Source organism: Carassius gibelio, chromosome B21, assembly GCF_023724105.1.
Source record: "Carassius gibelio isolate Cgi1373 ecotype wild population from Czech Republic chromosome B21, carGib1.2-hapl.c, whole genome shotgun sequence".
Taxonomy (NCBI): domain Eukaryota; kingdom Metazoa; phylum Chordata; class Actinopteri; order Cypriniformes; family Cyprinidae; genus Carassius; species Carassius gibelio.
The window spans coordinates 5,249,912-5,266,440 of NC_068416.1; the positions used below are offsets into that span (position 1 = coordinate 5,249,912).

At 35.7% G+C, this 16,529-nt stretch overlaps 2 protein-coding genes across 3 annotated transcripts in view; both read right to left on the reverse strand.

Moving 5' to 3' along the window:
• Nucleotides 1-843, reverse strand: part of LOC127985815 (E3 ubiquitin-protein ligase RNF14-like) — a 45,264-nt gene extending 44,421 nt beyond the window's left edge. For both annotated transcript variants that reach the window (XM_052587990.1, XM_052587984.1), the window contains exon 1: nucleotides 695-843. The gene's annotated coding sequence lies outside the window, so the exon portion shown is untranslated. The remainder of the gene's footprint in view (nucleotides 1-694) is intronic.
• Nucleotides 844-1,263: 420 nt separating this feature from the next.
• Nucleotides 1,264-9,057, reverse strand: endou2 (endonuclease, polyU-specific 2). The gene is made up of 7 exons (XM_052588489.1): nucleotides 8,800-9,057; nucleotides 8,439-8,550; nucleotides 7,766-7,871; nucleotides 3,712-3,833; nucleotides 3,422-3,534; nucleotides 2,704-2,857; nucleotides 1,264-1,584 (listed from the first exon to the last, which is right to left on the reverse strand). The coding sequence occupies exons 1-7, from the start codon at nucleotides 8,910-8,912 to the stop codon at nucleotides 1,333-1,335; spliced, it is 972 nt and encodes a 323-aa protein (XP_052444449.1). The 5' UTR covers nucleotides 8,913-9,057; the 3' UTR covers nucleotides 1,264-1,332.
• Between the last annotated feature and the right edge of the window lie 7,472 nt (nucleotides 9,058-16,529).

Genomic DNA, 16,529 nt, shown 5'->3' on the forward strand with positions numbered 1-16,529 from the left:
ATAATATTATATTTTGCATGTGATGTTGAACAGAAGCTGTGTCCCAATACTGAATTAATGACTCGACATGGCTTACGTTTTGCACTAAGGGTGGAAATTTCAGACGATCCCTTAAGAAGAAAATAACTAGCCTCACCCTATGACTAAGGTCCAAAGTTCAGTTTAGTTGGAAGACAATAAAACAATAAAAACATTTAATAATGTAATTGTAGATGTATATCTAAATTACATCTTTATGCAGATGTAATAGGTTCAATTGAAAATAAAATAAAATAAAATAAAGAAACTCTAGGGACACAAGCCTTAGTGGTCAGTCATTTGAATCAGTTCACCAAAAAGATTTGTTCAGCTTTGTTCACATATTCATTTCATGATGTTACATATCAACCAGGTGTTGACAAATGAGAGCTTTTATGTGTTATGATGACAGAGTCTATTATCTTTTATTACTATCGGCATGTCTATGAATGTATACTGAGGATTTCCAGCACTGTGTGAATTACCGAGCATGATTTGATCAAGCTATACCAAAAAGAAAATACATTTCATTAGTGCCTTATCATTATGTGTTGTCAGTTTCATCAGTCACATTTACACAACCTTTCTGTCCTTGTTATGAAAAAAAAAAAAAAAAGACTCATTTTTAGTTAAGCAATCAATATGCCACACAAGTGCAGTCAAACTAAACATATACCTGCTTTGCCTCCTTATTAAACAAGACTGCTCGGTCTTTTTCTCAGTTGCCAGTTTTAAGTTCCAGATTTACATTTGTATTCCCTAAGCATTCAGGCATTTCCAAAGTCAATAAGCAGAATGAGACGACTCATGCACCGAAGCTCAAACCTAATAAAATCACAGCCCACACGTCAATACTCTTGGTTTTGGAGAAGACAAAACAAGAAGTCACACCTGCTGAGAAAAACCATAGAAACCATCAGATATATTCTAATGATTTCCATTACAAACCAACAACCTCTAACCATTAAAACCATTAAAAATGGTGTTCTGTAATGTGTTTTTGGGACATATTCCACAAGGTTGAGTGGTTTTAACAAGCTACTAATAGAAGGCAACCAATTACCAGTAGTTTACAGTTTCCATTAAAACCAGTGCAATTCTCATAATATATATATATAATATATATACTAATAAAGGGGAGGGACTTTGGGATTTTTTCAGAAATTACGACCTCAGGACCACAGAATGATGGTGACTTCAGAATTCATTGAGACACCACAAACGCGATTATAGTCTTTCGGTTTATTCTTTTTAAATGAAAACATGAAATCAGTAGCCACTATGAATGCATGGACTCTGAATCCCAGCAGCTGGTTATACATTGAGGTATCTGACGAGCACAGGATAGGTGGTGCTGATGTGCTTCTGGTTGTAGTGGTGACAGACGATCTCCACCTCATAGATGCTGAAGGAGACTTTGACTCGCTCGTTTGGAGATGTGAGGAAACACAGAGTGTACAGAGCAAACTCAAACTCAGGGCTCACACCGATGAAGATGCTTCCTTTGGGCTTGATTCCATTCTTCCAGCTGAACTGCAAAGCCATAATGTGCTTGTTCTCATCTGGCTGGGAACGAGATTGAACATGAAGTATAAGGAAATTAGGAACAATATGAATATGCTCTCTCTATATAAGAGTATTAGATAGAGTGAACCCAAGTGTACTTTACATAAAGTAGACGTATGCCATTTGAGACATGGCCGCAAGTCATTAGAGGAAGAATAAGCACTTCAATTCGGCTCTGTTTTCAGAATATTTAAAGTTGCAAAACAAGATTTTAAAAAGCTATTGCATAGACGGTGTATGTTTATTTATGTTTTGCACAAGAAAGAATTACATTATGCTTTGCAATGATGTGAAGGTGAGTAAACAATGACAATTTCACATTTCGATATCTTTTAATGCTAATTTAGCAATATTGTTTTTTACTATTTGTTTTTAATTTATTTTGATTATTAATATATATTTTTTCCATTATTTTTTCTCCTTTATTTTTCTTTCTATTTAATTTTTTATTTACCCCTGTATTTATCTATCTTACTTATTAAATTTATACTTATTATTAATAGTAATTATGATAATAACTAGTATTTTATTATTTATTTTGTGCATATTTTATTTGTATATAAATGAAAATGAATTAATAAAAGAAATAAGCACCAAAATAAAATATAATAAAATTTGAATTAAGATCATTATCACTATTATATTAGTATAATAATAATTATAATGTAATAAGTATAATAAATAAATATAATATACAGAATAAAACATAATTAGAAAGAAGATATGCTGTAAATATATCAAAACATAATTTTTTATTAGTAATATGCATTGCTAAGAACTTAATTTGAACAACTTTAAAGATGATTTTCTCAATATTTAGATTTATTCAGACAAATATTGTCCCCCTAATAAACCAGGCATCAATGGAAAGATTATTTATTCAGCTTTCAGGTTATTTATACATCTCAGTTTCAAAAAATGTACCTTATGCGCTCCAGGGCCAAATATTATTGTTCTTTTGTTGATTTTGATTGCTTCTATTGTCCATATATGTGAGGGTCTTTGGATAAAAGTGTCTGCAAAATGACTAAATGTAAAAGTATATAATGAAACAAGCACACAAAGGCAAGCCCTGAGGCAGGTAAATGAATCGAGCCGCTCTATGATCCTGTCACGTACCTGAGGCGAGTTGGCATTAACACGGTATCCTTTGTAGTCAATGTGTCCTAGTTTCTCTTGTAAGTACAGCTGGATCCAGTTATGAAAGCCAATGACAGTATGACCTCCTCTCGTCTCTCCTACAAAGACATGCTCGAAACCTGATGAGTCCGGTCTTGTGTGGAGAGAGAAACAAACAAAACATGGCTTTCAAAAAAAATCTTACATCAGTATAATTAATGAAGCTCAGAATGGGGAAACTGCTTTAGAAGAACACAAGAGTATGTCAAAGTGATTTGTCTGTGTGACCAGAAGAAAATTTATTAAAAAAAAAAATAAACAAAAAGTCGTCTTTAATTTGTGATGTAACAGAAATAGCAAAATATCTTTTCTTTTGTAGTGAAAAGAGTTATGGAAGAAGAAGAACATGTTGTGCGGCCTGCAGATCTGAATGCAAGCTTGTGTCTTCTGCCAATGATATCTAATTAATGTTATTGAACATAATTAATAATTGCACTTGTAATTGGAATAATTGTAACATTCTTTTTAGAATTTATGTGATGTTAAGTGATGGTTCACCCTGTATTTTTTACATTCCACAGACAAAGCCGTTTGGAATGAAGTGGGTGAGTCAATTATAACAGAGTTCTGATTTTATGATGGATGATCTCTTTAACAAATCTTGTGAATCGTGCCCCAAATTATCTCCTGTAAGTTGTTCTGAATCCTCTGTACTTACTTACTGGATCCTCTCCTGGCGTACAGCTCAAACCAAATGTGATAGAGCTGCTTCTTGAAGCCTGCGGTGTCCTCTGGAGAGAGACGCTTCCCCATGAGATATTTGTGGGCCATCTAATACGAGAACATATACATCTATTGCAACTTACTATTCAGTACAGTTTCTTACACAGATGGTAAGGAATCATAAAATCATTTCTCTTTTTAGATTGAAGTAAAAAAAAAAAGTGTCTTATGAAAAACAGAATACAGCTGATCAGTAATAAATCTTTTTCTTGACCCATTTATTACCTTCATAGTGGGGGTCTTTAGGATCGAATCCAGGAACTTGTGGTTTTCCAGTTCTTCCTCTGGTGTGACAATCTCCGGTTCACCAGTATCACTTTCATAGTTGTCCAGAAGTGAGATAAAAGCTGAAATGACACATATGCAAATTTTTCAACCTTCATCTCTAAATTAGTACCTATACTTGTTTGGATTCATTTTATTTTCTCTTAAGGCTATCTTAATTAAACCAGTGCCTAAATGTCCTTTTTACCAGATGTTTTGATACCAGATCAGGTAAATCAATGGCATAAGAGTATTTGCATTATAAACAAAGCATTTATTTAATTGAGCTCCAAAAAAAACAGCTCGTTTGGATCTGAGGGGCAAGATGACGTCACATGGGTAAAACATTTGCATGAGCTAGTCATCGACGAATAGTCTTCTTCTCAGCATAGGCCCCGCCCACTGGTGTTCAGTCGCTAATCGCCGACATGTGATCACAGTGAATGTGTCAAAATCAAACAGAAATTACAATCTCAGCTCTGTCTTTTCTACACTGGATACAGTTACTGATACGAGTCTGTCATCAGGACAAACGCAGTGAAAGATCGTTTGCTTTGTTATAGCGTTATAAACAAAAAAATATTGTGTTAAAGCAACTGAACATCATTCATTAGGAAACAGTGTGTCAATGATGCAGAATGACAGTTAAAGGCAGTTCATCATTGCATTCAGTGATGTCATCATCTCTGTTCAGTTTAAGTAGTATCTGTTCAATCATTTGCAATCAAGTCAACGATATTGCTGTAGATGAAGTGACCCCAACTAAGCAAGCCAGAGGTGACAGCGGCAAGGAACCGAAACTCCATCGGTGACAGAATGGAGAAAAAAACCTTGGGAGAAACCAGGCTCAGTTGGGGTCAGTTCTCCTCTGACCAGACGAAACCAGTAGTTCAATTCCAGGCTGCAGCAAAGTCAGATTGTGGAGAAGAATCATCTGTTTCCTGTGGTCTTGTCCTGGTGCTCCTCTGAGACAAGGTCTTTACATGGGATCTGTATCTGGGGCTCTAGTTGTCCTGGTCTCCGCTGTCTTTCAGGGCAGTAGAGATCCTTTCCATGTGACAGTATTAAATCTAGAGCATGATTTTGACAACGAGTAGGTCCTGAAACATGTTGTCTAACCCCAATAGAGTTCAGAATGTCTATAAACGCTGAATACCAATGCATCTTTTTCATTATCGACATGGATATTAAAATCACAAACTATTAAAACTTTATCTGCAGCCAGAACTAACTCGGATGTAAAATCACCAAACTCTTTAATAAAGTCTGTATGGTGGCCTGGTGGCCTGTATACGGTAGCCAGTACAGACATAACAGGGGATTTATCATTAACATTGGTTTCTCTGGATAATGTTATATGAAGCACCATTACTTCAAACCAGTTATACTTGAAGCCTGCCCTCTGAGAAATCCTGAAAACGTTGTTATAAATTGAAGCAACACCTCCCCCTTTGCCTTTTAGACGCGACTCATGTTTATAACAGTAATCTTGGGGGGGGACTCATTTAAAATAATGTAATCATCAGGTTTTAGCCATGTTTCTGGTTTCTAGTGATCATATTATTTACAAAAAGTGTTTCGTAGAAAGGGATCTGATATTCAATAAGCCAAGCTTTATCATGTGTTTATCCATATTGCTTCTGTTTTTTATTTGATGTACCTCAATTAAATTGTAAGTCTTAACTTGGTTTGGATGTTTCTTGTATTTTCTAGTTCGGGGAACAGACACAGTCTCTATAGTGTGATATCTAGGTGAAAGAGTCTCTATGTGCTGAGAATTAACTGACCTCTGTGACGGGAGGCAGCTAGCAGACGGTCGGTTTAGCCAGTCTGTCTGCTTCCTGACCTGGGCCCCAGTTAGTCAAGTATAAACACTAAGACTATGTGTCATATTTCTAGAGAGAAGAGTGGCGCCACCCCAGGAGGGATGAAGACCATCTCTTTTAAACAGGTCAGGTCTGCCCCAAAAGCTCGTCCAATTGTCTATGAAACCTATGTTATTCTGTGGGCACCACTTAGACATCCAGCCATTGAGTGATGACAATCTGCTATGCATCTCGTCACCACGGTAAGCAGGGAGGGGACCAGAGCATATTACAGTGTCTGACATCGTGCTTGCATGTTCACACACCTCTTTAAAGTTATTTTTAGTGATCTCTGACTGGCGAAGTCGAACATCATTAGAGCCGGCATGAATGAGAACCTTACTGTATTTATATTTAGCATTAGCCAGCACTTTTACATTTGCAAAGATGTCAGGCGCTCTGGCTCCCAGTAAACATTTGACTATGGTGGCTGGTGTCTCTATATTCATGTTCCGTACAATAGAATCGTCGATAACTAGAGCACTTTCATCAGGTTTCTCAGTGGGTGCTGTACAGATATCAGAAGGATCCCAGCGTCTTTGATTTTGTTTTGTAATTGAGGCACAGTGTCATGGAAAGACAAAAAGAAACATCTGAGATATGAAGCAGAACTAGATCTGATTCAACTGCAGCAGCACCACAAACTGTAAGTAAAGGATTTCATAATGCTTCATCTGGGAATGTTGTCAAAACACTCAAAACATGCAATAGTGAGGGGCGTTGATACTAATGGTCGACCAATATTTGTTTTTTGACTGCCGATGCCGGTATCTTGGAAAGCAGGGGGGGCGATAGCCGATATAAAGCCGATAAGATTTTTAAAATTATTCTTATTAATATTTAAGAAATGTGAAATAATTTGACAATGGATTAAAAAAATAAATGTGTAAAAGAAACAGGTTTATACTTTAGATGACAGCTTTTTTCAAAAATAAATAAATGTTTAATAAAAAATATAATTAAAAAGTACGTAAAACTGTAACCAACAGGGCACTCGGAATCATATTTTTCAAATAAAGCCAGGTTAACCCTCTCTTTACACACAGCACACAGTGAAAATGACATGAATATAACAGTGGGCAAATGCATAAAGCGCAGCATAATTTGAAATCACAAGTTTAAATTTTAAAGCATTAATTTCAAATGGACTGAAAGTCACACAGAGAACACTTGATCATGCTAGAAGATCTCACTGTTGGATTCAACTAAGTTTGCAAGGTTTGTGAAATTAAATGTTCATTAGTCATTCAAAGATTTGTTTAAATTATATTAAAGGCACATTTGCTTAATGGTGATGGCAAATATAGAGGCCTAATATAAAAGCAATCATTATAATACTTTCTGTATAGATTGATTCCTTTGTTTAACTGTTCTATCTGATTATTAAACAGACTTCTATCCACGTTAGACAGAACTGTTAAAGATGAAGGCGAACAAGAGAGAGAGAGAGAGAGAGCTCTGTATGTCAAAATACAGTCGCCGTCAAAATAGACATCAGCCAATGCTGATATTTGAAAAATATCGGCCGATATATCGGCCATAAGCAATATATCGGTCGACTACTAGTTGATACTGTTTCCTATGCAATGATGTTAGCCAATCATAACAGCAGCTGATTACTGATTAACCTTAAAGGACACGCCCCTGAAAACAGCTCGGGTCAGAATGAGGGTTTAGCATAAGCATTTTTCCACATATTAATTTGTACAAAAAACTGACATTATAAGTAAACCTCAGAACATTAAATTACAAGAAAAAAATCCATGTCATGACCCCATTAATTGTCAATGGACTGATTAGCCAAGTCCTCCGTAAAACACATAAAACAAGCCCTACAAAAAAATAAATAAAATAAAAATAGGCTATATATATAATACTGGTGTGTTGAGCGCATCAAAACAATGTATCATTTTGCAAATCAATTGGTTCAGTTGATTTAGAGTTTTGAAAAAAAGTAGAAGAAAACTTAAACTTTTCGCCAAAAGTCTTAAACTCTCATTAAAAATTAATTGGATGATGTCACTTTCTGAGTTGTGTGTGGAAGAGGCAAGAACACGTTTTAAAACCCAGATTTTCTTTTCTTTTGTGAAATGTTTTCCACAGTCTACTTTTAAATAAACAAAACGTTAAGGTATTAGCTTATTTCTTACCCAAGAAAGTCTCCTTTTTGAAAATGTTTTCATCAACAAATGTGAACAAAGGCAGTCCTGCTCCATCATTGTCATCCGCAAAACCTGCCAGATCACCCGCTTTACCCTGTGACACAAAGCAAACCTTGAGGAACTCCCAAAAGGTATTTTCTGTCTGTTTTTACATGCGTGCCTGGCATAAATAACTTTAGACAGGGAGTTTAACATACATACACACACACACACACACACACACACAAAAGTTTCAGTTGATGTTTAGTATGTAAATACCAGAATAGAGGTTTAATCAGAATATGTTGTGTATTCTAACTAAAACTAAAGTTAACTAACTTGCAGTCTGCAGTCAATTACTTGTGATTAAACCATGTAATTACTCTATCATTAATGGTATAGTAAGCATTGAAGTTTACATTACGCCCAAAAGTGTCATTGTGAATCATTTTCTAAACACCACACTGAAGAACAATGCTTATTTCAGTCTGTTTGCGCTTTCTCTGACCTTAACACCTTAGGTCAACAAACATATAATAGCAAATAAATGTCACTTTATTAAAGTAAAATGTAAAGGTTGAAACAGAAACCAAGTGTTAACTATTATTCAGAGTTCACTATTTATCGTTTAGATATTTCTAGTGAACATGTGAAATTCACACGGGAAAGATGTGAGAATTACCTGCAGAGATATGCGATAATCCATCCCAGGTCTCAGCCGATTTATGTCGTTGTCCCAGAGCTCCTGAATCAAAGCTGAAAGTTCTCGATCACCTTCAATCATTTTTGAATTCCTGAGGATTCACGACAGGTGTTAAAATATACTTTTACATTTTTAAATGAACAGCTTAACTCAAAATACAGTGACAATATTCAATTAAAAACTGAGAAAAAAATGTAATAAATATATCAAATCCAAGAAAATAAACTGAAACTTTTTTTTTTCATAACACCTACTTCAGTTTTTTACACTAATACATTTCTAAACATCACATTCTGAACTGAAACTTTAACTATTCAATATTTATATAAAAAAGACATACCTGCTCCTCTCAGCGATGTGGGTTAGTGGTTTATTTTGTATTGTTTTCTTAATAGTGCAGTGGTGCTGCTGAACATGGACTGGTTGGTAAGATGCATGGCCTTCCCACATCATGAGAGAGGCCTATTCTAAAGGGTTAGCCAGTGTCAGCAACTCTAGCCAAAGGGATTAGAGCAGGGTGAATGTGCTTCTACAGAGCAGACCAGCGCTTTGTGTTTGTTTTCCTGAGGTATTGTCTCATTACCTGATGCTGTGTACATCTTCTAAAGCCTGACCAAACCCCCAAAACATTCAAACTTCATTTCAAATGCAAGCGATTGTCTATCAGTCTTAAAGGGTTAATATTTACCTTTTGGTGAAATCAACATAATGTTTCAGCTTCCAGAAGTTTTTTCTTATGATTTTGGTCATATTTATTACACAAAAGTACAGTCATAACAGGATATTATTGGAAGAACAGGGGCCAGTAGGATCAGGAATCCTCAAAATCTTCTAGAAAAGGTTACCGCCAGCATATAATCAACATTTAATCAATAAGAAATGGGAGGGAATGCTATATTGTGACTCTGGCCACAGCTCAAAGCTGTATCTTTCTTTTATAATCTGATAAAACTAAACACTCTTTAGAGAGATGAAGGATGCTATAATCAATAATGTGTTATGTCCCCTTTAGATTTAGGTATAGGGTCAGAATTAAGGATCTAAAATATTTTCTTGTAGAATAAGACAATAATATGGAGACACCCCTCACTGCAGACTGTAGCACGGTGACGTCACGTATGTGTTTAGCATGCACAGTGTTGCCAGATTGGATGATTTCCAGCCCAAAATCTCACAAAACCCTCTCACTCCAACAACAGAAAATAAAAAATGGCCAAACCTGTCAAATGAATGTGATATAATATGTCAGTTAAGGTTGATGAGAGCTGTTTGTAACTCCTTAAAACAAAACAATGACGACAAAATAATATAACCATAAATAAATTTCCCATGGATAAAATATGATTAAAATATTCAAGCAGACCCTTTTAAACTGGCAATACAGAAATTAACTGAAACCCTCGAAAAAGACACGTGCATCAATTTTAATGTTAAATGTTAAATCAGTCAAAAAAAAAAAAAAAAAAATATAAGTGATCGGGAAAAGCAACGGATTAAGATAATCCAAAACAAAGTAATTAGCCTATTTCACACTCATTTATGCACACCATGATAGTCAAAACTGTGTTATTTGTTAATATATACTGTATGATATTCCGACAATAAACATCTAAAATAATATGCTTCCCTTCGTGTCGCTCTAGAATTTCACACAGAACTAGAGGAAGTCTTCAGTGAAGTTCATTCATTCCAGAACTTTTCACAGTCAAAACTAACAAGTCCAGCAGCTTTCAAGGATATACCAATCTGGACCATTTAAAGGGGTCATATGTTGCTGCTATAAAGAACATTATTTTGTGTATTTGGTGTAATGCAATGTGTTTATGTGGTTTAAGGTTTAAAAACACATTATTTTCCATATAATGTACATTATTGTTGCTCCTCTATGACCCGACTTCTGAAACACAGTGATTTTACAAAGCTCATCTTTCTGAAAAGTGAGGTGTGCTCTGATTGGCCAGCTATCCAGTGTGTTGTGATTGGCTGAATGCCTCAAGCGTGTGACAGAAATGTTATGTCCCTCACCGTACTGTGATGTGTGTCCCAACCAGAGATGTATAGTAACGAAGTAGAACTACTTCACTACTGTACTTAAGTACTAAAAGGCGGTATCTGTACTTTACTAGAGTATTATTTTTTTCTCCTACTTCCACTTTTACTTCGGTACATATTTTCGCTGAGTTTAATACTTTTACTCCGATATTTTTTTTATGTGCTGCATCGTTACTCGTTACAATTATAATAATGTTACGAATCATTCCATTACAAACCACTGCCAGAACTGTAGATGGCAGATTTGATGAAGCTGGCACATCATTGAGCGAATCAAGCGAGACTGCGCGTGCTGACTGAACTGCTGTGAAGAGAGAGATGAACACCGAGCCGAGCCAGATAATGACTCGTTCACGAGTCAAGAACCGGTTGCATCGGTTTTCGGATGACCAGTAACGTTAGTTCTTTCTGACAGTTCGATTCAATAAACCAGTTGAAGAAAACAGTTCACCGATTCTTTTGCGCTCGATGCAATGGCGTCATTGGCGTTGACTGCACATGGGCTCATAACATTAACACAGAATCAGTTCAGAATCAATCACCAAAAGAATCAGTTCGGTTCCAGACGCTCTGTGTGTCGGTTTGCTTCACGCTAAATCACACATGCGCAGTATCATCAGCTCCTCGGTTCACGAATCGGACAGAAACGGTTCTTGACTCGTGAACGAGTCATTATCTGGCTCGGCTCGGTGTTCATCTTCAGTTCTCTCTTCACAGCAGTTCAGTCAGTCACTGTTTGAGTCAATGAATTACTCCGGGATATTGGTTTGTTTTAACTCCGAGGGAGTGTCAGACACATTAAACAAGTTAACAGCTTAATTCATCTGTGGATTAATGCGTATTGGAGACGCGAACTGTTTAAAACGATTCAGTTCGATTTGGTGGACTGTTTCAAAAAGATCCGGTTACATCGAATGATTCGTTTGCGAACCGGATATCACTAACTGCTTTGTTTTTAACTGTCTTACAACAGACACGGAAGAGAAGACAATGCTGAATAAAGTCTAGTTTTTGCTATTTTTGGACCAAAATGTATTTTCGATGCTTCAAAAAATTATAAATGACCCTCTGATGTCTTACGGGTTTGAAACAACATGAGGGTAAGTTATTAATGACATCATTTTGCAAATTGGGCTAACTAACCCTAGTAACTGTTTTTTGTTTACAAGAAGTTACAGTCAAAGGAATTGTGATTGTCCTTTAGGTTAATCATTTGAAATAGTAAAAACAATATGTTCAAACTTTTGACTATTTTCTTTAATAGCTACATAACACAATACTTCTACTTTTACTTTCAGTACTTGAGTAGTACATTTTAAAATAGACTACTTGCAATACTTAAGTACAAAAAATGTTGAATACTTTAGTACTTCTACTTAAGTGTGGTGCTTAAAGAGCACTTCTACTTCTACTCAAGTCACTTTTTTGATAGAGCACTTGTACTTTTACTCAAGTATGGTTCTCTAGTACTTTATACATCTCTGGTCCCAACAGCACGAGACTCAGTCCAGCTGCTCCGCTCGAGCACAACCCATCATCGGTTCACTTTTAGCAGTTCGGTCAATGTACTGTTTGGGGTAACTGAATATCTCGGGATATTGGTTTATTTCACATCAGAGGGAGTGTTAGGCACATTTATAAACCGAATAACTTAAGTCATTTGTGTATTAGTGCATACTGGAGACGTGAAGTCTTTCAAACGATTCAGTTCGATTTGGTGAACTGGTTCGATTCGTTCACTAAGAGGATCTGGAACAGTGTTGAAATACAACTTAACCACTGATTTCTAGTCGTGTCCTCTTTGTTTGGAAGACCAAACAAAGTAGTTTAACTTTCACAACGAAACACACAGCGACTCCACGACATGGTGCTGGCGGCAACAGAGAGAATAAAAGTTATGTCTTCTTTCTTTGCGTGAACATTTGGTGTTATGCAAATCTTCCCACACAGTGACGTAGACATGTAGACAGAAGGCGCCCTCTGGTGGCGAGCAGATGGAAAACCACCGTCAAGATTCGTGACAGCTGACTAGTGCAAAACTGTTGCACATGCGAGTGATTCACTCCTAATGTAGAGGGTCTGTAGGAACACACATATTTAGGATGTCCTCACACTAGGCACAATTGCCTTGTTTTGTGTCTCAAGCACGATTTCATGTTTGCTGTTTTAATGAAGTGCCTGGTAACTGATAACACATGCACTGTGTGCTCCATCCCTCGACTCCCAGCTGGCCAGGGTCACAGGTCACAGTCCAGTCCTCTGAGCACAGTAACATGTCTCTACCGTTTACTTTTCTAAAAAGGTCCAAATGTAAAGAACTCTTAATTGAAACCTCATTACAGAAATTGTTATAAAAATATATTTTTGTTTAGGGTTAGTGTAAGGTTCAACTGAATTGAAAAAAAAAAGACCTTTTATGCAACCGGGCCCTGTACAGTTTCTGAGCTGATCCTAGCTTGCTTTCTTTCTTTCTTTCTTTCTTTCTTTCTTTCTTTCTTTCTTTCTTTCTTTCTTTCTTTCTTTCTTTCACTTGTGGGAATATGAGCGTTTGCATTTATGTGTTTACATATATTTGAATAGTTCATGAAAGCCTCATTTGCATTTAAAGAGGAGTGTCTTGTGCTTTGACTCTTTGTCTTAAACACAACTGCAGTGCCATCTAGTGATTCTTAAGATTTACAGCACAGATGAAGCTCTGCTGACGTTGTTGTATTCTGTAGTGCACAAATAACACAAAAAAACATTTTCTTTGTATGTTTATATTTATGTTTATTTTATGTTTATCTTTCATGTGGCAATTCATTCCAAAATAAGCCAATTTCAGTAAGTGTAATACAATAGAGTTATAGTTATAGTTCAATAGCAGGCTGTGCAGTGTTGTGCAATGCTTCCCACACCTTTTAAGTAATTTAATAACAATATATATATATATATATATATATATATATATATATATATATATATATATATATATATATATATATATATATATATATATATAAATATATAAGTTTTTACTCAGCAGGGGAAATTAATGCTGAAGAGCAATATTAATGTCACATTTTGTCAGCAATACTATTTTTATCCACTTGGTGGCGCACATCTGCTGTGCATCTTCAGAATGACCTTGGTGACTTATTAGCTTGAGAAATGCAGTTGTTTGCAATTCTGTTGAATGACCGAGCATGTCCTGCAGCAATGGATGATAGCTGTCCAGAAGATGACATTGATCAATGTGATAGAGTTATGGTCAAACTTCAGCAGAATTCACACATAAATCATCATTTTCTGATTGAATGAAATAAAATCCATGTCAACATTTGATCAAATTATTAGTTTTTTTTGTTTGTTGTTGTTGTTGAAGCAAGCGAAGGTCAGTGTTTTCATGTGTTCTCAGACTTCCCCTGTTCCTGTAGAGAGCAGTGAGAGGAAGGTGTTTGTGGTCTGCTCCGGCTCCGTTAGACACCGCTGACAAACCCTGGCAGTCAAATCCACAGAGCCCTGAAGAGGGATTTTAATATTCTTCTCAAGTCAACAGCCACTGGGACGAAAAAATGTTGCAAGCCGAGTGATAATCAGTCAAGGTCACAGCATTTTGGATGAATTATAGAACAGGCTGTAAAGATGGGTGTGTGCAACTGTTTAACATGGATGGGGAACACTACATTTAGATCAAATCTCTTGTGGATGTTATCAAATCAGATACTGCGGCTGTGTTAACATGATTCAGAGTGATACATAGGATTGGCCATGGTCATCAGATTACTCTTCATGATTGCATTTTGCATTTGAAGAAGGTGATTTAAAATGAACAGGCCGTCTGCATTTAAATTTCAGTAAAAAAAAATTGTTTTTCTTTTTTTTTTTTGGTTTAGCATCAAGTATACAAGTGAATAATTGGAGTATAAAACACCACGGTTTTTCATAATAAGAGTAATCATGGGAAATTGCTTGTAAGTGGGAGTGGAGATGTGGACATGCATACAATTAATTCAATAATACACCCATAAAAACAACAACAACAACAAAAACACAGTTCTGTCTAAATGCATTTCTTTCCTCTGTGGAACACAAAAGATTTAATTTTTACAATACTGGCACCCATTGGCGTACACTGAATGTGTCACTGTGTGTAAAGATTAACTTGAGATCAAGTGGATAGTTGCTCAATTTTCTTTAATAGGACCTGGGACAAACACGACATGAAATAAACAAAATACTAAATGGAAACAGCAGGTCCTTATGCACAATCCTTTCTCTGCCAGCTGGAAAAAACACTTAAAAGGACAGTGCACTGAAAAATGAAAATTTGCTATAACTTTCTTCCTGCCTGTGTCCTCATGGCTGGCCATTAAAGCTCTTATTTTCCACTCAAGGTTATGTTGGGTGAACCTCTGACCCTGCGGTTATAGAGATTAGCACAATGTGTCTGTTCATTGGGAGTGTGCTTCTGGGAAGTTTCTGCAGTTGTGCTCAGAATTCATTGTTGCTGGACACTCAATCATCTCGAAGGACATGATGTCTACTTTTAGCTTTAGGGTATGTTGGACTATAAGGGGCCAATCCAGTCGTTCTGTGTACAGTTAAAATGCAACTGAGTGTTTTTAGATGCTGTGGTCGAGCTGTAGTGTGTGATTCTCAAAGGACAATCATCTGAAGCAAGCTCTTTTTTCTGGTTTTATGTTCAAAGTTTTCATCTGACTTTGAGTGTTTTAATGTTTGTCATTTAAAAAGCTCAAAATGTGAAGCTTTTCAGGTAGACTCTTACAATCATTCATATTATCACAGAAGAAAAGGAATAAAAGTTTATGCATACAAACACTGATGTCCATGGTGGCGATCAAAATGGAGCAGATCACTATTTATGCTTTAAATAAAAATTGTGTTGATTTTGTATTTGTAGTTGTATTTGTATCTATTTTATTATTCATTCAAAAGATTCATTCATTTGTTCGATTCACTTAGTAATGAAATAAGTCAAGTATTTATGAGCGAGTCATTGAATCAAATTCAAACAGTTGACCTTTTTTTTTTCTCTCCGAGGCTTGATTGTGTTTACAGGGTGCAGTCTAACATGTTAATGCTTTCTGTAATTTTTTTTTTTTTCATTATTTTTTACATAATTTGCCTTCATTCTGCACCGCTCTGTCCCTTCTCCATAACCTTCTTCTTCTGTGGATTTATTGGCAGGTTGCAAACCAACTTGAAAAGAGCGTACTGCCACCTACTGTACTGGAGTGTGTCGACGATGGAACAGAAGGAAGATATTCTATATAGTCTATAGATATTTCTATATTCTGTTCTTTAGACCACGATTTCTCAGGAAGCTGTAATTGTTTTATCAAATTCTACTCCTGCCTTTAACATATTATATAAGGTAAATTCTATAATACCCAAAGCTTGCATAACTCTTATAAGGTAATTTTTTTTCCGTTTTGTATTAGTTTTTTTATTTTTTATTTATTTTATGTATTATCAAAACATTCTCTACAGTTTCAATTATGCATAGCATAAACCAGAATTATGTTTGCCGATTATATGAAGAATTGCATTAAGATACGTATGACCCATTCTTTATCTTGTAAATATAATAAAGTCCCTTCCTATTTATATGATGATTTGACCTTGTTTTGTTCCTTTGTATTCTATAAAAATGTCTTATTTTTCCAGTATTTCCAGTATTTTTGCCATTTGCTCCTACATACTTGTTTAATAATCACAGACTTTTCTTCTGACCTGCTTAAAGTGACTGCTACACTAATATTATCCATTTTTAGTGCTTCTTTAGCCACTTAGTCTGCTGTTTTATTCCCTTATAACCCAGCATGCACTGAGACCCATAAAAACTGCACTACACTTCCCAGTTGACTTATTCTCCAAAATAAAATCTGGAAATACCTTGCACCAAATACTGTTTTGGTAATTTGCCCAAGGTTATTTCATTATGAATATTGTAGTGGAATACAATCGCAAAAATCTCTGGTACTTCTTCTCATTTAAGAAATACATCCATACACC